Source organism: Amblyomma maculatum, chromosome 5, assembly GCF_055883805.1.
Source record: "Amblyomma maculatum isolate TAMU_Amacu chromosome 5, ASM5588380v1, whole genome shotgun sequence".
NCBI lineage: Eukaryota > Metazoa > Arthropoda > Arachnida > Ixodida > Ixodidae > Amblyomma > Amblyomma maculatum.
In genome coordinates, this window is record NC_139348.1 from 107648109 (window position 1) to 107672069 (window position 23961).

Here is a 23961-nt window from a genome sequence, read left to right on the forward strand (position 1 = left end):
TCAGGCTGTCCAGCGGTAAATTTATGCGAGGCCTTGATCTAAGACTTTCAAGGCTCTTGGCCTTCAATGGCACCATGTGTGCTGCTCCAGAACGTGACTCAAAACTAATCGTGGGAGCCAGCGACTTTTCCACCAAGACTATAATGCACACACCAAGTGCAGAAGCATAGCTGCTTCTACAAGACGCGCCACATTTGAGAATCCAGAAGCTCTAAGAATTTCGGTCACGCACAAACGAGATGGATGTGAAAACCATACAGCTTGGCTGGTGGTAGCACTAATCGCAAGTCTCCCACAACCAAGCATGAGAAGGCCCCTGGGAACCCTAAATGTAGTACATGCAGAAAAGCTTGGAAATATCAAGGCACTTGGTCTAAGTTGGAACTCTCCATTTTCACTAACGCTTCACATCCACTAGAAAAAACTAGATCATTATCAGCATCACCCTTCCTCTGACCTTTCCGAACCCCAATAACCAGCTTTTCTTCTTCCTCCTTGAACGTTTGCTCCCCTATGAATGTGCCCACTGAGCACCTTCTAGTCTGAAACCACACTCTGTTAAGTTCCCAACTAGTCTGTCTGCCATCCACTGCTGCGCTTGCCTTCCCTTGGAAATTGGCTGGTTTATGGGGTTTAAGTCTCAAAGCAACTGGGGCTACGAGGGACACCGTAGTGTAGGGGTTCATATAATTTCTACCATGTAATTTCTTTTAACATGCACCAATACTGCACAGTCCATGAGTAAACCTTGCATTTCGCCTGCATGTAAACGACGCTGGCCACTATCAAACCTAATCTCCCATCCCAGTAGAAGAGCACCCTAACCACTGTGCTACCACAGCAAGGCTAGCAAATGATGGATCTGTTGCGGAGAAAGTTGCATTTAAAAAGAAAAAGATTGCATTTCATGTCGCAACCTCAAATTATGACTTGTGATGTGAAAAAAAAAAAAATGGCTCGGTGATCGTCCCACATATCGAAGTAAATGACGGTGTAGCCGAGCCCCTGGAACCTGCGCACAAAATTCACTGCCTTGACATTGCCACAGTTCGCCTATAAAAACGACTAAATGCAGGACTACCTGTATTTCATTTCTTGGCCTCTCCTAGCTTGTTCGATTCCACTGGAAGTACCTCGCATCTATTAGAGCTGGACATTCCATCTTTATAAAAGCAGACTAACTTGCACTGATTAGTGCCCTTCTCCAAGGCATATGGGTACACCTAAGTACACTCATATGGACTGAGGTCTGCCTGTGTCGAAAGATTACTTCAGTTTAACGACAAAGACACTGCTTGCACTGAAAAGGAGCTTTCACAATCTAAGAAAGGTCAAAAAAGAAAAACGAAGACAAGTGTTGTCATCATTGGCTAATTTCACCAAGTAGGCTGCATGCATCAACAGCTTACTAGGTATCCCAGAGGATAAGCTGCATTGTCATTCACTTCAATACAGTGATCACAGAGCTCTTTCAGGTAGATTTCACAACTTCGGTTTGAATGTGAGAAAATCTTTAATGTATGCAGAAAGAGGCACGTGATCAAATTTTACCAACGACAAACATTGAACATATATGTCATTAATGTTCATTGGGAATCTGCTTCCATCATTTTCTTTTACATACTACATCAAACCAAACCAACGGTAACTAACGTTAAAGATAACCAAAGCCTTACATAACCAGGCGCACACAAGCATTACAAACAGGGACTTGTAAACGATAAAACTGAAATGAACCAACAGGCATCTCACCCTTTCGTCTTGCCCGTCTCATCAACAGGGATGTACTCTGTGTTAATCTCTCCAAACTGGGAGTAGATCTTCATTAAGACATTCTTTAACTTTTCTATCCGGTCGCTACCAACTTGAGGGATGTTGTCGACAACAATGACGCTCTCCACGCCATCAGCCTCTGCTGGCCTGTGCTGCAAGATGTCTCCCAAAAGCTCTGAAACAGGTTAGAGAACAGCATTAATTAAATGAAAAGTACACTGACACATTTACAAACTACAACTGTCTTAATAAACCACTAAGCAGTTCATTAACTCCCATGGTTCACATACTAAATACTTGTAAAAGGAAAAAAAATTTCATTTTATCCGCGATGCATAATTTCACATGTCTTGGTGTGTTCTGGATGCTGAAGCAAAATTGCAAGGTTTAATGTCTCAAAGCAACACAAGGTCTATAAAGAACCCAGTAGAGAAGGCTTCAGAATCAATTCAGACTATAGTTCCTTCACTCACTGCACAGCAGAAAAACATTTTTGTAGTTTAGGAGCAGAATTATTGCTTGTACTTTCGTTCTAACAACAACTATGCCTAATGCAACATTAGGCAGCTCGTTATGTATCAAATTACATCACATAATGCAGTAAAGGCTAGCAAGTGCTCATATTTTTTATCTGTTGATGTAGTGACAGAAAAGAAAATCTCCAAAAACCTTCAACAAGGGAATTAACTAAGGAAGAAATGTGGTCAATAAAGGAAGATTATGTAGTAACATCAATGAAGCAACCCAAAAACTTCTGACATGGTTTCTGTAATCTCTGCCGACAATATGTGACCAGCTTGGAAAATACCCTAGAATTAGGTGAAGACCATGTCTACCAACATGCTTTAATGTAAACGAGCAGCATAGTTAACAGGACACATGAGTAAAGAGACATACACTGGCGCTGCATGCGCCCGTGTATGTGTCTCTTTCCTTGTGTGTCCAGTTAACTGCGCTGCTCGTATACAGATAATGCAATACCAACTAGCCCATCATGTCGCTCTTATGCTTTAGGTTAGCTCTAGCACCTTAGATATCAATGCCTTGTGGTTAAAGGACTGCTGAGGTCAAATATTAGTCTGCATAGGTGCATTCCTGCACGGCAAGTTTGAATCGACCAGTGGAAAGAACTTTAGGTCCAAGAAGAGGTGCAAAGCTAATTTTAGCTGAGAAATGAAATAATTGAAATTTAAAGTTGTCCTCTGAGTCCCTTTAGCCAATGGGTGACAGCATCATACAGCCATAAATAACACGCTACAAGAAGCTCCACTCAGACTGACATAAATTGAAACTGTTAACGAGTTTGCAAAATAAGTGACCGAAACCTAACTCCAAAGTCGCGCCGAAATCCATATGAACCCGATCGCAACTGACCCCACATAAGTCCAAATAAGAACAAATCAGTGCTTATAGTCGGTTAACCTGAAAAATGAAGCAGCAAATGGCTGTCGTGTCGCAGTTAAACCCATCTTAACGGGTGCGCCTTCTATTCAGCTGCGATTTCAGGCTAAGCAGTTAACCACCATGTCATGTGAACTGTTCAACACCACTGGCCGAAGGCCCTTTTCTGGCACGCATACACTGCTGCATTATGAGCTGTGTTAAACTATACAAGAGTCCAACATCTAGCAACTACACGTGAACACAGCACTGCAGATCACAGTGCCACTAGCATTGTCACAGCAGTTGCTCTAACAAGGTAGTCTTAACTACAGTAGCTAATTCGAGTTGGCTGAAGGTACAGCCTCATCCACCTCTAGCAATAACAAGGTCGCAGCTTTCAAAGCGTCATTGCAAACCCCCCCCAGCCGCGAAATAAGGCTAAGTGGCAGGCCATGTGAAGCAGCACATCCGGCTCCCTCTGTACTTGCATCGCTTTGCATCGATATGTGCCTGCGTCGGACACAAAGTTGCTTTGAAAGCAGTGACCATGTTATAGCTAAAAGTGGATGACCCTGCACACACACACAAAAACAGGAAGAATGTGTAGTCTGAAGCCAACACAAACCTCAAAAAAAAAAAAAAAGAAGAAGAAGCTGAAGTGTCTACGTTAAAGATATCTACTATATGCTTTTACAGCACATAATTGTAGCCATACAAAATTATTTGAAGCCCTGTACCATTTCAGAATTGTTAAGCCCAGGGGGGTTACTTCAGAACTAGATTGCGTGGCTGGTAATGCATGTACTGTACTGTACCTCTCCTCAACAGCTTCTCTCTATAAACGGCAAAACTGTGAATCTATGAAACAGAATTCTCACAGTAATTAAGAAAAAATTGTTACACGCACACTGAAAGGCATGAGCCCATTCTAACAAAGCACTTAGTGTGGACGATAGCCCTCTGATTATGTATATTTACACCATTCTTGATTCCATGCAAAACAGCTAAAACAATGAAGCACGAGGGCTAAATAAACACTCTGTCGGCAGTGGTATCATAGTTTCCTTGACAAGCTCTTGCCGCCATTATGAGCTTTGACACTAGTTTGTTCAACAAAAAGCACACTATGTTAACAGCCTCACAAAGGCCAGACAGCTAAGCAGTCTGTGCGGATCCATAAAACCATTATAGAAGGTCCCCGATGCCCGCAAACATATGCAACATCCTTGCTTGCAGTCAAGAGAAGGTTTTGTAAACGCTCTATCAGCAAACGAACATTTTAAAGTAGCTGCGAAGTCGGTTCGAGAAATTTTGAAAATAAGTATGGTTAGGTAACTGACTTGCCATTGTAATTTATTATTTTGAGAAATCCTGATCAACCATGCGCAGAGGACTAAAATAATAATGAAGCACCATGCCCTTTTAACGCAATAACTACTTCGTAATGGCTACTATTCAGTATTCATTTTTATTGTTGGCTGCCGCCACAATCATTAACGTGCATGTGCCCCAGATCGCGAATCTGTCCACACCGTTTGAGCCAAATCATGTCAATGAGCAAGTAGTACGCCTTTAATACTGTCCCTTCCTGTCTCGTTGTACGTATCATTAACGTACTAAATCTGAACAGGCCTAAGCCTCCGCTAAAAGCACGAGATTTCGCTAACCGAAAACTGCGCTTCGCGGGAATCGAACGTAGGGAACAGCGCAACCTGATAGGAGAACTGCGTCTCAAGATGCATGACGTATCAAAATGTGTCAACGGTCTGATTCACTTGTAAACAAAGCAAACAGCGGACACGAAGCTAAGATGATTACCTCAAATCTATAATGCAAATTTTGAAATCGCATGTAATAAAAACGGCTCGACAGAACGCGGCTTCCAATATGGTCCAGCAACCAACGCCGAATTCGGCTGCAAGAACTGTTTTTGACAGAAGAATACACCAAACAAAGCTGCACAGGTTAAGCAATCGTTCAATTAGGCTCGAACATGTGGCACACTGCGGAAAAAACTGCGGCCTAAGCGGCCGGTGAAAAGTTAAGCCTGCGGCGCTACAAAAACAAGAAAAGCCGGAAATATGTCAAAGGCTCGCCCCCCTTGTCTCGTGGAATGTGTTCTAGCGATTTTCACCGGCACCGCTTAATTGGCATCGCCTATTACAGAGTACGAGAAGGCATGCACAACTACCTTGCGATATTAGCTTAGCTAACGCGAGGAAGCCGAACGAACTAACGCAATACTAGTAATCACTTAAGGACACCGCTTCGCTTGCCAGATGCCGGCGTGGACAAGCACTTGATCAAGGAACGGCGCGATAGGTGCGTCGCACCGGCACCGCGGGCGCGCGGTTAGGCGGCCTCGGGACGCGTCAAGTGCGCGACCGATGCCGGGTAAACGATACATCACCACCACCACCAAAGAAGCCGATTTCGTGTCGTAAGATAAGTATCCAAATCCGAGCCCAAGGTTGGAAGGGAGGCGCAGCACGTGCGCCCGGAACAAAGTGAGGCGCACCTTCGTCCGTGATATCGTCAACAAAGTCTTCGGGATCACTAAAGCTTGGCAGCTCGTCGTCATCGTCGTCTCCATTTAGCACGGTAGTCTTTTCCAAGTCTCTCGCCGACTCCGTTTCGCTGAGAGCCATGTCTCCTTTCTCGACCATCTTACACCACCGTGGCCATGAGGGAAGCCAAAAGGACTATGCACTGCGCATGCGCGGGTTGAAATGCATTGCCTGAATGATTTTTGATTTTGCCTGTAGAGGCGCGATGCACCACCCTTCGTGTATGCGAGATAGTCCGAATTCTGCTTCAGGGCCTAAATGCGCACATATCCATCATAAGTGCCATGGCGAGGAGGATCACGGTAAGGAGAGTGTATAAAAAGTTTTATATATTTTCCTTGCATAGAGCTAATACAGACACGAATACAGACCAAAGAGGTTGTAGAACCTTCTTGATATAGACGTCTACGAATGATGGCGGCGCCCGCAGATTGTTGTTAAATGCCCGATCAAGGTCAATGTGCCCGATCACCAAGAAAATAAAATATGTTCAAGAGTTGCCGTAGCAAAAATTCTTAGAACAGCCGGAAAAAAAATAAGAGAGAAAAAGAATGATTTCCCGAAGGCAATGGCGGAAACAGCAGAAAGCTTATATTTACCGCACCGCTTCTTGATGGCGCAAAAATTCATGACTCAAAAAAAAAAAGCGTACTAAAGCCAGATATTTTTTTTAAGCAGGCTTTCCCAACTAGAATTATACAAAAGCTTTGCCTACAACAACATAAATACTTCCTACAACAACATATATGTACTTTTGACCGCGCAGATGTACAACCGTGGTGCCATCAGCTGTTGGTAGTTTTACAATCGAAAGATTCCTTTTTATGTCATGAAAGCTGAGGATCGACAGCATAATCAACGGCCTAGCAAACAAACATGAAATCGAAACCGAAATTCAGTGTGCCTGATGTGAGGCCAGCGCCCTAATTTCATTGCACTTCGCGTAGCAGTGGCGGGAAAGAGAAATAATGTCGTAGTAGGAAGTAGTAGTAGTAGTAGCATCATGAGTAGCATAGAGTAGTTGAAATTGCGGAAACGTTGAAGTACAAGTGGTACAGTACAGGTTCTACGCGCTGGTTCACACGCGTCATCCTTCCTCCATGACACGCGCACACGTCATGGTATCTATCCCATCTGCTTCAGTGTGATTCGACTTCTTCATGCATGAAACGCACGTGGTCTGGTGTGGTGTGGCGATGTACTGACAACGTGAAAGCCCACATAAGTATTGGAAATGCCTGGCTCGAAGAGGCTGCTGCTGCTGTCAGAATACTCTTCATCGTTGTGCAGAAAAGCTTTTGACAACGAAGTGATCACAACAGACACTTGGAAGGGTCAGTTGGACTTCGAACGAGGCTGCTGTGCATTGGAACCAGGACAGTGGTGTTGGCTGAACACACAGCTATGTGCATGGAACAAAGTGATGCATGGGATGGAATTCGAAATCGTCGAGTCGGAACCAGGAAGGCTCCATCTACGGTCAATGCGGAATACTTTCGGCGCTCTTCACGCTGCTTCCCGGGAAGCCTCATTTTTGCTATCGTGGCTGCTTGAGCACCACAAGTGCATCGACGGGCTTAGTCTGTACTCGCACGTTTGGTTCGAGTCATTTCCGATCCGTTTGCATGATCAGCTAAAGAGTGAGCCCATTCGCCATTTCCGCTGCCTGGAAATATCGTTGTCCGATTTCAGGTTTAATTCCGGTGGCGAACATTACCTACACTGCTACACAGTAGAAGGGCTCGATGCAGTCCGAGGCCTTGAGAAACTCAAGATCAGCACCCCGAAAATCGAGTTCAAGTTCGCAGCTGAATTAGAAACGCTGTTGCGGCGGAATTCGAGTACCCTCAAGGCAGTCAAGATTAGCCAAACGACGCTGCCTAGAAACGTCAGCTACGCCTTGCAATGTCTCACCAGATGCGAGTCACTGGAGCTTACTCTGCGTCAGTCATTCACGAAGACGCGCTTCCCTAGCATGGTCTCAGTGGCGCAACTTTTGCGATCGTCTACTGCGCTCAAAGAGCTCACCGTCTTTCCCATTGGAGATGAGAGACAAGTCTCTGTAATAGCTGAAGCCATCAAGGCCAACACATCATTGACAGTGCTGAAGATGTTCATTGCGCGAAAGGGGTGTACACCTGAGCCTGTGTTTGCTGCCATGGAGGTCAACTCGTCTTTGAAGGAACTGCATGTCTCGGGCTGCAGTATCAGTTCAAGCTGTGGACAAGCATTGACATTGGCACTTGGCAAAAACTGCAGCCTTCGTGATCTGCATCTGGCTGATATTGACATTTATTCTACCAGCATGAGCCAGTTAGCAGAAGCTCTGCTGGAAAATAACACTTTGCAGAATGTTTACATCTCAGGCAAAACGTTGCCCATGAGTGGAATTTCAGCCCTATGCATGGCTCTGTCCAAGAACAAGAACTTGAAGATGCTGACATTCGCTGGCTTTAAGGCTTCAAGGCAAGAAAGGTAACACAATTTTTACAGCCCTGTTTTCATTTTCTGATTGATATATGACCTTAGATGGCAGTTTCCACTGTAAAAAAGACATATCTGATTTGTAAAGCAGCAGTAAAACAGCAGTACAGCACATTCGAAATGCACCTTATAGTTTATAGCACTTTAGTGGAAACAGGAACCTGTGAACAAATTCAGCATACTGATTGCATTTTGCTCACTGTATATATTTATCTTTCATGTTTTTAATGTCCTGAGATTTCTACTTTGGTTGTAAATCAATATTTTTTTCTTGGTGAAGTGCATTATGCATACGAAAAGACGATTGTGCCAACCAATTCGCATGTGCATATATGCCACGTGTCATCCTGCTCCCATCTTGGGGAAAATACTGTTGAGAGTGCATATGTTGATAGGCTCATTCAGCAACTACATTTGAAACTAAGGTACTTTAGAAGCACTGTCCATGTAAAACTTGTAGACAGTCTCAAAAAATGGCTAACTAGTTGTTTCCATCAAGCTAGCGCTTACACAAAGGGCTTTCTTTACTAGCCAAAACCGATACTTGGCGCAATGAAAAAAGCTTCCCGAGAAGTGTCCAAGATTACAAAATCCTCTTTTCTCTGTAGTGCTCTTTCCAATGAAGTGTTTTGTACACACTTGATGAATGATTTAAAATAGCAGCAGGTGACGTGAAAGCTTTCTTTGAAGGCCAATAAATAGAGCTACATTAATTATAGTGTGATGGCAACAACGTAGCTAGCCGTTTTTCAAGGCAATCTAGAACTTTTACATTGACACTTTTTTGATCAAGATATCAATAAAAAATAGCTAATTAACTTTTACTGATTAACTTGGTGACAAGAAAAACCAGTGCTGATTAGGATAAGCAACTCTGAGCAGCTTTTAGTTGTTTTTACTTGGCTAGTGCTCACCGTATCTTGTAAAACCTTGGTTACATTTACTGAGACACCCAGTATAAGCATGTATATACCAAGCATCAAACGATTATGGGGCATCCAGTTTGCTGTAAAAAACTATTTCGATGTGTTTAATGCCCAGCCATGTAATTACAAGTGGTCTGCTGCGTTCGCACTGTAATCTGCTGGCTGCATCTGTTCATTTTGGTTCACATGCTATGGCTGGCACAAAATTCACCTTTATTGCAATTCACGTGCCCTCTAAAATTTTGATGGGAGGTATACATGGCTTAATTGTTAAAAGAAGGATGACAGTGCTGGATATGAAACTTTTTGAAAAGTAATTCTTCACGTTTTGTGCTTTGCTGTCACAAATAATATACAAGACTTGCGTATATTATTTGTGTATCAACCCTGCTGAACTGAATGTGGAGCGAAAGCTTTGGCTGCGGGATACCGAGTGTTTCATCGAACATAACCAGTATTCCGTTGAACACATCAAAGTTCGCTGGCATTCTATGTAGAACTCACTTTCATGCCCTGTGCATGCGATGGCCGAAGACGCTTTCCTGCTCCATTGAGTGAGCTCTCCGCAGCAATGCACGAATGCATAGTGCAAAAACTACCCTTCTCCTCCTGTCTGCGGCTACACGTGCATCTGCTGGGCTGCTGCTACCCTCCTCCTCCTCTCTGTGGCGAGTACCACATACCTGACGAGTACCGGGTAACGCACAGTTTGCGCATGCGCATTGAGGCTGCATAACGAGACGCAGGACGTCACGAGTTGGCACAGCTGTGGAGACAGCTGTGCCGGCTCGTGACAGCTGTGGAGCTGTCGGCACAGCGGGTGAACACATGTGGAATGGCGCTTGCACAGTTGTGGCCTCGGACAGGCACAGTAAAACGCTTCTATTGGCCTAGTGTATCTTTCGTTACAAAAACAAATCTTTTACAGATTGGCCTCCAAATAAGGGTGCACCAAAATGTCTTCTCAGCTCATTGGGACTAACAAAATCAACTTTCCGCGCTATCTTATTGTCCACAGGGAACACACACACAAAAAAAAATACTGATCGGATGACATCATCGTTTATAATTTCTATAACCCTGGCAGCTGTTATAGAATCTATATACAGTCAGAAAGTTGTCAAACGGTGATATGCTGCTGAAAATCCATGCAAGCACCAATTTGGAAAACTGTCTCGAATAACTTCTTTTGGGGAAATTTCCCTAACCATCAGGTCACACTGCTTTGCGAATACCATTCATGGAGCGATCTCAGACAGTGACCCGATACACTTAACAGAGGAAGAATTACTTGAACTACAATGTCAGTTCAGTTCAGTCGTTCAGTCGTGTCCGACTCTTCGTGACCCTATGGACCATATCATGCTACGCTTTCCGGTCTCTCACTATCTTCCTAACATCACATAACTTCATCTGCAGCTCCTCGAGGATGCCATCTAACCATCGCGTTCGCTGCCTACCCCTTCTCCGGTGACCCTCAACCTTTCCCAACATCAAATCTTTCTCCGACTCCTCTCTTCTCATCAGATGACCAAAGTAGCTGAGCTTTAACTTTAGAATTTGACGCTCCAGTGAGCAGTCAGGGTTTATGGTCGACAATATCGACTGATTTGATCTTCTGGCCGTCCAAGGAACTCTCAAGAGTCTCCGCCAGCACCACAATTCAAATGCGTCAATTCTTCGGCGGTCAGCCTTCTTCACAGTCCAACTCTCGCATCCATACATCACAACTGGATAGACCATAGCACGAGTTATACAGATCTTGGTTGGCAGTGTAATGTCTCTGCTCTTTACTAGGCGGTCAAGGCTAGCCATGGCTCTCTTTCCCAGAAGCAGGAGTCTCCTAATTTCATGGCTGCGGTCTCCTTCTTGGGTATTCTTGGAGCCCAAAAAGAGAAAATATGTCACAGCTTCCACTTCTTGTCCCTTGATGCTCCAGGACTTGATAGGGCAAGACGCCATGATCTTTGTCTTTTTAATGTTCAGTTTAAGCCCAAACTTCTCACTCTCCTCTTTCTTGTACGCGCATCAGAAGTCACTTGAGTTCCACTTCACTTTCTGCCATTAAAGTGGTATCATCTGCATATCTAAGGTTGTTGATACGTTTCCCATCAAAAAATAATAAATGTTTACAGTGTTAAAACAAGATGAGACAACAATACTAACAAAATACCTTGTACTCACAATTGCGTGACGCATAATGCTGTGGAGGTAGGATATGTGAAGCTCAGTGTTAGTACATTCAAAACCCACTTTGTTGCTACAAATACCAGATGTACAGCCACTTCTTTCAGAGCTGGCAGAGCCAGCTAACTTGTGCAGAATGGGCTTCACATGAGCATCCCGTTGAGAACTGTCAAACTGAACCACACCTGCATGTAAACTATGAGGGCGACCGTACAGCCTACTCACAATTTTTTATACTGTGTGTATTGAGGTGGATTAAGCAATTCGCACTACAGAAGCTTTACTGACACGCTGCTGCTGCCAAAGCCGATGTTCCTCAGAGCGAGCGCGAGCTTCGTCTTCGCTACTTTGTCATCTTAGTCATCTTTGCATTTTCCTCTTCTCGAAATTCCAACTATGCGTCCTACAATACCCCTGTGTGAAAAGACACCATCCTGGCGGTTTAAGGGGAAAACACAATCGCGGGGTCGTAGTAGGGTTTGAGGCGATCGATGTGGACAATTTCTCGTCCTCTGCGACGGAGATTCGTGGGGGGCGTGAGGGGCTCGACAAAATAATTAATGGGGAAGTTTGTTGAAGTACACAATAAGGGCCTTGATATCTACTAAGAAGCTTGGTCGACTGGCCTGAGCTTAAAGAGGGCACCCATAGCCGCACCAAAGAGTCTTGACGATAAGCAGGTGGCAGACATGTAGAAGTGGGGCCGTTGCTTTTCTGGTGGTGAGCCGCGAGATGACGGGTGACCTGGCAGCACTCTTTGGCATAGGCAGCAGCTTGAGAAATGGAGGTCATTTCAGAGGCGTCACGGCGGCGTATTGACAAACCATATCCCGCAGGAGCACTCGAGCAGACAGCGCTCTGGCGCGTAATTTGTCGCCAGGTGGCGTACAAGTAGCGGAAGTATTGTCAAAAGGAATAAGAACGCGTTTAAAGCCAGCCGTTCGTGTCACTTCTGTGCGCATTGTATAAATACCTAATACTACCTATTTATGTACTCAAAATATTCGTTCGAATCCTATGAGTGTAATCTTTTTCTGAATTTTTTTTTACAATCCACAACATTGCAATAAATTACTAACAACTTTCCTGGGGTGTGTTCCCGTTTAGGCTGCATTATGTGATTTTTTTTTTGCTCTTAATAGCCTAAAAGCCAGCCGTGAACAGAGCCACGAGGTGACGGTATGACAACGGTTAACACTATGCAATTACTTTCACCATAATCATTACCTGCCTTCAGTGAGTGCGTGGTACCTTTAGGTTGCATTCACAGTGAGTGTATGTTACCTTTAGATTGCGTTCAGAGACACCTTTCAGCAGCAATCGCCGTTTAACTCTTTGAGAGCGTCGTCTGCTCGAGTGCTCCTGCGGGATACGGTTTGGCAAATACACATCAGGGCGATAGGGGAGGATAGTGTCCATCGTAAAAGAAGGTTCTTGGCCATATAGATGGAAATAAGGGGAGGATCCGGTAGTCGTTTGCGTGGCAGAACTATAAGCATAGATGATAAATAGCAGTACATGTTCCCAGTTGGAGTGGGTAGATAATACATACATGACTTGAGTTGGTAAAAGATACATACATGGCCATCATGTCGCCAAGGGTCCAGTTGAAGCGCTCAACCATTTTGTTTGTTTGAGGATGGTAGGAAGCCATTGTACGGTGGACCACATGGCACGCGTGAAGGGCTTGAACGGCGTCTGATAAAAACATGCGACCACGGTCACTGAGCAATTCCTGAGGCGCACCGTGACACAATATGACATTCTGAAGTATAAAACCAGCAACATCACGAGTGGTGGCAGCTGGTAAAGCAGCAGTTTCTGCATATCCGGTAAGGTGGTCGATGAAAACAATGATTCACCAATTTCCTGCAGAAGAGCAGGGAAGAGGCCTGAAGATGTCAATTCCAACACGTCCGAAAGGTCGATCTGGGCACTGTAGAGGCTTCAGAGGAGCTGGAGGTTGTGGTGGTGGATTCTTGCGGTGCTGACAGTCGATGCAAGAGCGTACATACTGGCGAACAAAACGATACATGCCTCACCAGTAGTAGCGATGACGCAGGCGAGTAAAAGTTTTCAGCAATCCAGCATAGGCACACTGTGGCTCATCGTGATAGCTGGCGTAAATGACAGAGCGGAGATGACAAGGGATTACAAGTAGCCATTTGCAGCTGTAGGGAAAATAGTTTCGGCGGTAAAGGAGGTTATCACACACAGCAAAGTGATGTGTTTGATGTCGGAGTGCTCGAGAAAGGGGCGGGGGGGGGGGGGGGGGGGCACAGTGACTGATTGGCCACAATGTCCATTATGGAAACAATCCAGAGATCCTTGTGCTGCTCTTGCGTCATGTCCATGGTTTCAACGGAAAAGGGAGTGAGGCCGGCGACAGAGTGTGGTTCATGATTAGAGGGCACGAGGGAGCGGGAGAGGGCATCTGTGTCGGAGTGCTTGCAACCAGAGCGATAATAGACCCGACTATCGTAATCTTGTAATCTTGTAATCTTCTTCACAGTCCAACTCTCGCATCCATACATCACAACTGAAAAGACCATAGCACGAGTTATACGGATCTTAGTTGGCAGTGTAATGTGTGCTCTTTACTAGGCGGTCAAGGCTAGCCATGGCTCTCTTTCCCAGAAGCAGGCATCTCCTAATTTCATGGCTGCAGTCTCCTTCCGGGGTAATCTTGGAGCCCAAGAAGATAAAATCTGTCACAGCGTCCACTTCTTGTCCCTTGATGCTCCAGGACTTGATAGGGCAAGACCACCCAAAAAGTAGATTGCATGGGCCCCCAGATCAACCAATCCCAAGGCCTGTCCTCACATGAGGAAGTCAAACTCAAATGTGCTTGTGCACGTTCCAAGGACGTCCAGCACATCTGAGAGTGCGATAGACACAGTAATCAAAGACCGTCCTATGCCATCGACAGAAAGAGGCAGCGGTACTCCTTTGAGCAACTTAAAAAACATTTCTAGGGGTGCACCTAATTCTGCTTGCATGCAGTAATGCAGAAGCAATTTTTTTCACTGCTGTCAATTGTGTTGCTGCATGGTAATTTCTTTATACCTCTGCCATTTCTAACACGCATTTTGAGCTATAATTCTAACATAATTCGAGGCTCGAGTAAAGTGACTTTTGGCGCAAGTCTCATTGCTTCTCCTTGGCGAGAGCCCCACGAGACTGCTTTGCTGCGTTTTGTGTCAACCTCTCTAGATGGCATCACATGTTCCTTTGGTGGGAGATTTATTATCTTTGTTTTATTTTGAAATTTTGCATGCATACATTTTGAAACGCTTTTGTTGGCTTCCATAACCTATTGTCACAGGCAGCTTTCTGAAGTTTTGATTTCATTTTTACCTTTTCTTTTAATCTGTTACTGTTTACCCTTTGGCATCCTTACGTTAGACAAGAAGAATTATGGAGTTCTTGTTTTGAAATCGTAGTGGTTAGCACACTCGGCTGGGGAACGGAAGAAGGGTGGTTCAATTCCTGGCGATGTCTCCATCTTTTTTTTTCCCTTTTCCTAAGTGTCAGTTTGTGAGGGCATGCTCTGATGACAGGCGCTAGCAACACAGTCTAGTGACACCACTCGTGAGACAAGAAATGCTTTCACTTTAAAAACAAGCCCTGAATCATGTGGCCGAAAGCAGCATAGCCTAGCTTTCTTTCTCGCGCACGTAGTGTAGGATGGCATTCATAGTAAATTGAATTGCAGTTGCACGGGACTGGTAAATAACTTGGGAGATATAAAAGACATATTAGCTGCACATGTGTTGCTTTGTTGTGATGGGACGTGAGCCTGGGTCCCCAGCACATTAATACATTTAAAGAAATATAGTCTTCCACTAGAAATGAGAGCAGGAAAGCAGGCTCTTTGGTGCCGTTGCCATCATAGTAGAAAACAGTATTGCAGCCCGTGAACACAAGCTAGCAACTGTAGGTTTGAAGAAGCAGCTGTCACGCTCGTAACATACAAAACAGTCAGAGTAACTCTTAATGAATCAGAAGACCTTTTAAACCAACTGCTAGAGTCCCGTCTGGTAGTTGGAGATTTTAACGTCCAGCCTTCTTTTTGGTGGACTGAAAGACTGACACGAGGTGCCAGATTTTAGAGGATTTCGTTCTGCGTAACAATGCTTGCTTGCTTGCTAAACACTGGTAAACCTACTTACTGCTCCCCAAGCTCGGGAAAAATGAGCTGCATAGATTCATCTTTTAGCTCCCTCTGTTCTTTGCGATTTGAAACGGGATGTCTGAGAACCCGTATGGGATTGACCACTTACCTGCACTTTCTTTTTCGCACCAACAGTCATCCCCATAAAACCACAATGTTGGAAGCTCCATATGGAACTTTTTATGAAAGAAGCCAATTTAGACAAAATCTTTTCAGAAACTCGTAACATTGACAAACTGTACGAACTGTTCATTATTTGACTAATTAATGCCACACATATAGCTATTCTACAGTCCACAGGATTGGTACGTCAAATCCACAAAGTATGGTGGACGCACAATGCAAAGGGGTATCTTTTGTAGATAACCGACGCATGAAAATCTATGAGTTTTTAAAATGTGAGAGGCAAGGACAAATACGTATATCGCTCGTATTGCTGAAAAAGCAGCATCATTGGTAAAATTGGGCATCGTCTATAAATAGCTCAGCCACTTCCGAAAAAAAAAATTTAGGAGCTGGTACTTAAACTAGATGGTACCAATTCTCCCTATACAGTTCCTCTTTTAACAGCCCCAGGAGTAAAAGTAAGTATAGAAGAAGAGGCAGATATGCTAGGTGAACATTTCTTCAGAGTTTCAAGTTCTTCAATCCACCCAGAATCTTTCTGAGAAACAAAGGCTTCCAACAAGTGGCAGCTCAGATGAAGAGTATACTAGTTTATTTAGGTTCGTTTATTTTCCTTAAATGCCCCTATTCAGGTGTATTACATAAGGGGTGGGGCTCAGATATGCAATGGACAGTTTATTGTAAAATCAGTTGTGTTATATCTTGAGAAAATCTTGATGGTCAGATGACGGTTAATTACAATCCAAAAATTGCTTATAGACAGTGTCTGCTTATAGATAGTGCCCTGCAAGGATGAAATATATTATAAAGTGCTCACACATCTTTCCAAACCCTCAGCACAAGCGCTTTTGAACTTTTTTAGCAAAATATAGGTACTTGGGAAAATTCTGGGAGCCTGGAAATAAGCTCCAATTGTACCCCCGAAGCCTAACCAGTATAAGTCAAAATCTTTTGAAAATGTTTTAAATCAGACTAACTATTGTCCTAGAATCTCGTCAACTTGTTGGTATTCATTAATGTGGTTTAAAAACTTGTGCTTAACTACAGACCACCTAGTTCATCTTTCAAACACAATCCCAAGCATGTTCATACACATACAATACTGCCTTACTGTTTTCTTTTCCCTAGAGAAGACGTATGACCCAACTTGGAGGTTTGGTATTCTTCACAACCTGGCATAGGTTTAGGCATATGTGGTGAAATACTGAAAGTTTTGAGAGGTTTGCTGTACAACTATGCATTTTAAGTTCATATTGCTTCAACCCTGCTAAAAAAAGCATTTACTCGGGTAAATGGTGTTCCTCAATAGTGTATTTTAAGCGCAACATATTTTATTGTAGAAATGAATTCTATTAGCAATGTAATTCCAAAATATGTTATGTATTCAGTTTATGTTGACGATCTCCGGACAGCCTGCATGTCCTCAAATGAATCAACCTGTGAAAGACGAGTACAACTGACAACAAATTAGTGACATGGGCAGACATAACTAGACATCAATTTTTCCTACAGAAAACAGTGGTAGTTATGTTCTCACTCAAGGGAGGCACACAGCTCAACCCCACTTTACTCATAAATGAGACTGAATTACTATTGATGGATTAACACAAATTTCTAGGAATAGCATTTGACAGAAAACTCACATTCTTGCCTATATATAGATATTCTTAAAAAAGAAAGCCTCAGAATCCTTGAATATACTCAATGTGCCTTTGTGAAACACCCAGGGTCCAAGACATGCCTTTTGTGCATTTACCAGTGGCACTGTTGTACAATCTTGCTTAAGCTATAGTTGCATAATATACATGTCTGGAAGACCCTCTTATTTGTAATGACTAGACCCAATGCATAATCTGGGCTTATGTCCCTCAATTGGGGCTTGCATAACTTCTCCCGTAAACAGTCTCTGCGTTGAAAAAAATGAGCCTTCCCTCGAATACAGCAGAACCATGCTTACATGATCATATGTCCTGAGAATATGGTCCCTACCAAATCATTCATGTGATCTCATAGTTACAAAGTGCCCCTCCAGAATTTTGCTTCAAAATAAGCGACAGTCAATCAGACCTTTATTTTTCTGCTGTGAGGAACAATGCCAAGAACTAGGAATATTGTATAGCACTGCTAACGTTGCCCCGAGGCAAGGCTTGTCATCACCCTGGTACAGTTTCTTCACTACATGTCACTTTGAACTGACACACTAACACGTTTTCATGAAAAGCTTTCACGAAAACACATCACAAGAGTTATTGCCTTTAAACAAAAAATATGAAAATTACAGAGCGTTCTATTCAGTGTTCTGCAACTTTATCGAACCCCCGTTTGAAAACTTCTCCCCCCTCAAGCGGAGCCTCATTTGAGCTGAAACTGCAGAAAGCTTGCGTGTTGTTGTTCCTTTCTTTACGAGGTAAGTTTGACCATGGTGCTTATTTTGTTTGGCCGCGCATGATGAAAAACCAGAACCGTCTGTGACGAGACTGAGGAGCAAAAGATGCAAACGTAAATTTTCCGCCGAAGGGCTGCGGTGGCGCCATCTAACACCATTACAGGAACAAGCTGTGCTTGCCTCGACGCTTTTGAACCGCAGCGCTTTTCTCCAGCGACACCAGATGACGCCAAAGCTGCCTTTTGCTAGAAACTCTGCGCTGGCGTTTTTAGTTCCTCAGTCTCGTCGCAGACATTTCTGGTTTCTCATCATGCGTGGCCAAACCAAGTAAGCACCATGGTCAAACTTACCTCATAAAGAAAGGGACAACAACGTGCAAGCTTCGTGCGCAGTTTCAGCACAAATGAGCCTCTGGTTGAGGCAGGAGAATTTTTCAAACGGGGGTTTGATAAAGTTGCAGAACATTGTAGATATGGTTCCAAGACAGCAACTTATCTAGGAAGCCATCAGAAATGCTTCTTAAAAGTAATCTTATGTGGCCTTCATGTTGTACACACTTATCTGGCACATAGCTTCTTTCTTAAGGAAGAAGATAAACCGATATGTGAAGAGAATGAAAGTGATAGTGAAAGATGAGAGTGAAAGATAAACCACATTTCGTTTTCATGTAAAAAATTCAAGAAACTAAGAAAACAATGCTTTACGCATTTCTACAGCAAACAAATATTTCCATCCCACCTTGCTTCTAGGAGAGGGTGCACTTATTAATATCTCTTGCATGTTTAGTTTCTTAAGGAATGCAATGCTTATAAACAAGCTTTAATGTCTGAAAGTATATTTTATTCCTTATTCACAAAATAACAATACACCTCATGTTTGGCGCATGATAGCCTTGGTCACTTATGCACCATAAGACACATCACAACACTCAATTTGAGAGCTGGCTTTGTTTTGAGCTTAGCTGGTCTGAATGAGAAATAGAAATGGCTCTTAGTGACGTTCCAATGTGGTCTAGTTAGCTTAATCATGATTAGAAGTGCCTTTCTGATGGGTATAAGAGATCTGCTCGCTCCTCTGATGTAAGCGTGTTTATACACCCTTAATTTCCATTTAACATGGCGTTCGGAAACACTGGAATATGGAGGATAATATGTAGGGTGTCTGAAAGGGTTTGGACAGGGATGAAAAGACACCTTAATTCTGCGGTTCTTGCTCTGCTCTGTAAGCATATCAGTAGGGGTTGTAGTTTTCGTTTTTTTTTTTTTTTTCTGAGAATTCAGCTGACTTTTTTCGGTGTTTATTTTCAAACACAACTTCCTTTTTTTTTTTTTTCGGTTAATATTCTTTTCCTCTGAATAAATATGGGCTTTTTTCGGCGAGATAGGAGGCATGCGTGTACAGTTAAAAGTTACGTAGTATTCATTTTGGCTTTTTTTTCTTGCATGTTGTTTTATGCTCTTTTATTTCATGTACAGTTGGTAATATATACGGCTAGGCTCCTGGATTAAAATGCTATTGCCATGAGGAAAATAAACGTTATGACAAAATGCATATGTAAAACAAATTCACGCTTTAGACAAACTGAAATATTATTTATCACGATCAAATTTTTGCATAAATCAAATCCCTTAAAAAACAAATGCGCTTCTCTCTGCTTGTGTCTGAGAAGTGGCGAGAAACTGGCGGGCTTTGGTCTTCGCTATCTCCTGGAAGCAGTTGCGATGCAAATGCTCTGGTCTGTCCTTCACCCCTCGAAGTGGCTGCCATTCTTTTCCCATTCATGAGGCCATGAACAATGCCTCAAAACAATAAACCACTGTACGTAATCCAACGATCCCACTGTCTCACATTATGTCCCTTGATTGAGCATTTGTAATTTTCTGCCGTCATCTAGAGTTCGCGGTGTGCATGAAAATGTACGGACTTTTTTCGGTTTAAACCGAATCTTTTCAAATGCTTTCGGCGTACCTTTATCGATGTTTTTCGGTTTAAACAGAGAAGTCCAACCCCTACATATTTGATATAAAAACTTTCGCTGCTTTTCTTTCTTTAGGAGAGCCTTGGCAAAGCAGATGTTCGAGACAGAATGCTACAACCGTGTGCAGCTACCTTGGATTGCTGATGACATGCCTGGCTTGCTGGCTGCACTGACCCCTCCTTCAATGTGCCTTGGAGAACTGTGCCTGCCTATGGTTCAGCATATGCCAGAGAAGGGCATCAAACTGCTTTTTGAGGCTATTGCCCACAGCAAGTGCATTCATACTCTTAGGGGGCATTTTATAGGGAACTGCGGTGTCAAAGGCAAATCCCTGTGCAAAATGTTGACTGTCAACCGGTCAATTAAATGCTTGGATATAGTACTTGATAAGGACACTGGAAGTTTTGTCTCCGATCTCCTGCTTGCTCTTGCATTCAACAAGAGCATAATTGAGCTGAGGCTTACCATTGACTTCATCAGTAATTACAGAACTGTAGAAAGTCTCTCTTTCTTGCTGGCTCATAACAAGACGGTCACTAAGTTTTTTTTATCCTCCGTGACAAGTTTGCCTCATGGATATGTGAAGGTGTTTGCTGAAGGTCTGTGGGAGAACGATCAGATTGTAGATTTCGATCTCATTGGCAGCTTGCATTGTGACGACAACAGCTTCACTGTCTTTGAAGCATTGAGAAGGAACTGAGAAATTTTGAACCGTGCAGTTGAGTTTGTTATCCTACCCCGGATAGGTAGGCTGTATGCTGAGGCTTTTGAGCTTTTCTTCGGCAAGCCATGTCTCCTTTCTCATTTGGTTAATGTTACCGGGAAAACAGAAACAGAAGCGTTGGCAGCCCTGACTTCAGCCAACCATTACCTGCAGGACAACTATCTCATTATCACAGAGGTAATTCAGAATTCTGTGAAATGTTATCCTGGAAACGGCACACAGTTCGACAAACTAAATAGGGACTGCTGGCGTGCAATTGTGCAGCACCTGAATCTCTCAGCTGTGTTGTTTGGATAATTTCCCAGGGGTTCCTTGATTTGGCTCTACCACTTCGTTTGGAATTCTTTGCATCATTGTTGATTTTTGCTTTTCTTGTGAAACTGTGACGTATGCTCAGTGAACCAGGTTCTCAATTGTTTTGAAAGAGCATCATGTTGGTTTTTGTGTTCATCATTTTACAACTAAATTGCTGCTGTGCCACTTGTAACCTGGAGAAATGGAACATTTTGGCACAGCACATTTACGTTTTGTTCCTCGTTCTTGTGTTTTTCATACGGTTCAGTAACCATGCTTTTGCCAGATTTTTATTATACTTGTCACTTGGTGTTTAAGGTGGCTTAGGCCACTTAAGGTGCAATAGTGTAAGGTTACCTATCTTTTGATTTCCGTTTAGTTGCGGCCATAATACTGCCTGCATTGTTCGAATGTTTACCTGAACTATCATAATATAGTAGCATCCGTACTGATTAGTTTGTTTTGTCATTAATATAATGTAACTTGTTTCATCATTCAGGAACTCCGTTGTTCGCATCTTGCTTCTTCTTTTGTGCAGTTTTTACTAGTTGACTTGCAGTCCTTGTATGGTATTGATTCCTGAAAGCATAAATTTTCAGTTTGTTATGGTTGACATGTGTGTTCTGTAAATGATTATTTTATAAATTTTTGCATTTTTTAGGGCAGTGTTAAGTTTTCTTTTGAAACCACACAGTGGACCTGATTTTTTGATGTGTTGTTTTCTGTAAACAGTACATTTTAAGTAGTCACATTGTCTGGACAGGTAATGCATTGTTTTTTGCTTCTAAGAGAGCAAAATAGCTCTCATTTTGATGTGTTGTTTGTTTCATTTACGTCCTTAACATGTGCAATGGCTTAATTTCTAGTGCAGTCTCTGGTCTGCTACTAGTGCTGCCAGGGTTGCAATTACAAAGTAGCCAAACAATACTGGGGGCTGTAGTTTGTTCAGAAGCCAGTAGCCGGATTCATTTTAAAGTTTTTTTATCATTCCATTTTATATAATCGGGTACTTGTGCAATCTTGTTTAATCAAAATGTGCAAGAATGTATAGTGTCTTTATGTGGCAGAACATTACTCTAGAGAGTTTAGCTTTTCAGCTATAAAGCTGGATTCCTGTGTTATTTCTGGACTGATGTCATTTTGTTCCTCTGACACCAATAAATTTCACTTTTCTCTATAGGGACCGGGCGCCCGTTGTATGGCGCCACCGTCACCTCGGTGAATAGCGCCGCCCGCGGCGGAGTGCCGAAACAGCGGAATGCCGAGGCAGCTGAGCTATGGTGGCTAGAAGGGAGAGGTGGCGCGACCGCGCATTCCGCCGCTTGGAGAAAACGCGCCTTCGGTTCATGCCGCCGCCACTGGTCGCCGCTGTGGCGCTGCTGTCAGCTCTTCGATGCATTCTCTCCGGCGCACGCCGGTTCGTTCGTTCTTGTTTGCCTGTAGATGCTGCTTGAGCTGTGGTGCTATTTTTCAATCGGCTTTGCCCTAGCTCAGGTTATCCTGTTTTGTTTGGTGCCTATGTAGTTTTTCTTGCCGAGGTGCTAGTGGGAGTATGTAGTACATGTGCATACTTTTCTGTTTCTCTTGCGTTTAAAAACCCCCCGCTAAAAAAAAAAAATGAAAGAATCGTTGTCAGGCAAAATTACCTTCAATTGCTAAACAAAAAAATTAATGAAAGCATCGTTGTCAGGCAAAAGGCCAGTCAATTGCTAAAAAAAATTAATGAAACATCGTTGTCAGGCTAAAGGCCAGTCAATTGCTAAAAAAAATTAGTGAGAGCATCGTTGTCAGGCAAACGGCGTCAATTGCTAAAAAAAAATTAATGAAAGCATCGTTGTCAGGCAAAGGCCAGTCAATTGCTAAAAAAATTAATGAAAGCATTGTTGTCAGGCAAAAGGCCAGTCAATTGTTAAGAAACATAATGAGAGCATCGTTGTCAGGCAAAAGGCCAGTGAATTGCTAAAAAAATAATGAAAACATTGTTGTCAGGCAAAAGGCCAGTCAATTGCTAAAAAAAATTAATGAAAGCATTGTTGTCAGGCAAAAGGCCAGTCAATTGTTAAAAAAAATAATGAGAGCATCGTTGTCAGGCAAAAGGCCAGTGAATTGCTAAAAAAAAAATTAATGAAAGCATTGTTGTCAGGCAAAAGGCCAGTCAATTGTTAAAAAAAAATTAATGAAAGCATCGTTGTCAGGCAAAGGCCAGTCAATTGCTAAAAAAATTAATGAAAGCATTGTTGTCAGGCAAAAGGCCAGTCAATTGCTAAAACATAATAATGAAAGCACGGTTGTCACGCAAAATGCCAATCAATAACTAAAAAAAATAATGAAGCATTAATGTCAGGCAAAAGGCCAGTCAATTGCTAAAAAAAAAGATTAGTGACAGCATCATCCATGACCAGCTTCTTATGTGGGAGACCTGAGTGAGATTTGAAGTTCTCAAAGACTGTGGCATGAACACACATCTGTCATCACTCAGGCCAGTTATTCAAGGCTGATATTTTATATCGCTGGATATGTGGCGAAGAAATGCATCGCTGGCACCAAATGTGAAGACTGATGCAGACAACTCCTCAGTCTCAAGAACGGAACTGAGCGTGTCTTAATTACCAGTTAAAAGTCAGCGCTCGTTGTGCCGTCTTCTAATCTTGTGCTCCCGTCCACGTTCCGCGCTGTTACCTCAAGATGCATAACCAACATATGCCCAAGCTGCTATTCTAGTTAATTACCAGTGCAGTTGACATAGGCGGTCTTATGTTTCCATCAACCAATCTAAACGCCCCTGTGACATCCCATGAAAACACCTTTACTCGCTGTTTTAGTGCGCGTGAAATCCGAAGAGACAGCCTTATTGACTTGGTATCCATTCTCCAAATGACCAAACTGCAGCTGGTTGGTTGTCACGGACATATTAAATTTGTGACAAAGTGATCAAGTTCTATGTTCTTAGCAGACTACA

General features: G+C 43.1%; 2 protein-coding genes across 2 annotated transcripts in view; one reads left to right on the forward strand and one right to left on the reverse strand.

Moving 5' to 3' along the window:
- Positions 1 to 5873, reverse strand: part of eIF3b (eukaryotic translation initiation factor 3 subunit b) — a 41099-nt gene extending 35226 nt beyond the window's left edge. The window contains exons 1-2 of the mRNA XM_084604066.1: positions 5675 to 5873; positions 1753 to 1948 (exon numbers count right to left, since the gene is read on the reverse strand). Coding sequence (XP_084460192.1) covers positions 1753 to 1948; positions 5675 to 5822 — 344 coding nt within the window. The 5' untranslated portion in view covers positions 5823 to 5873. The remainder of the gene's footprint in view (positions 1 to 1752; positions 1949 to 5674) is intronic.
- A 661-nt stretch (positions 5874 to 6534) lies between these two features.
- LOC146189161 (uncharacterized) lies at positions 6535 to 22179 on the forward strand. The gene is made up of 2 exons (XM_084604067.1): positions 6535 to 8198; positions 20060 to 22179. Exons 1-2 carry the CDS (start codon positions 6958 to 6960, stop codon positions 20682 to 20684), a joined length of 1866 nt encoding a protein of 621 aa, XP_084460193.1. The 5' UTR covers positions 6535 to 6957; the 3' UTR covers positions 20685 to 22179.
- Positions 22180 to 23961: the final 1782 nt, after the last annotated feature.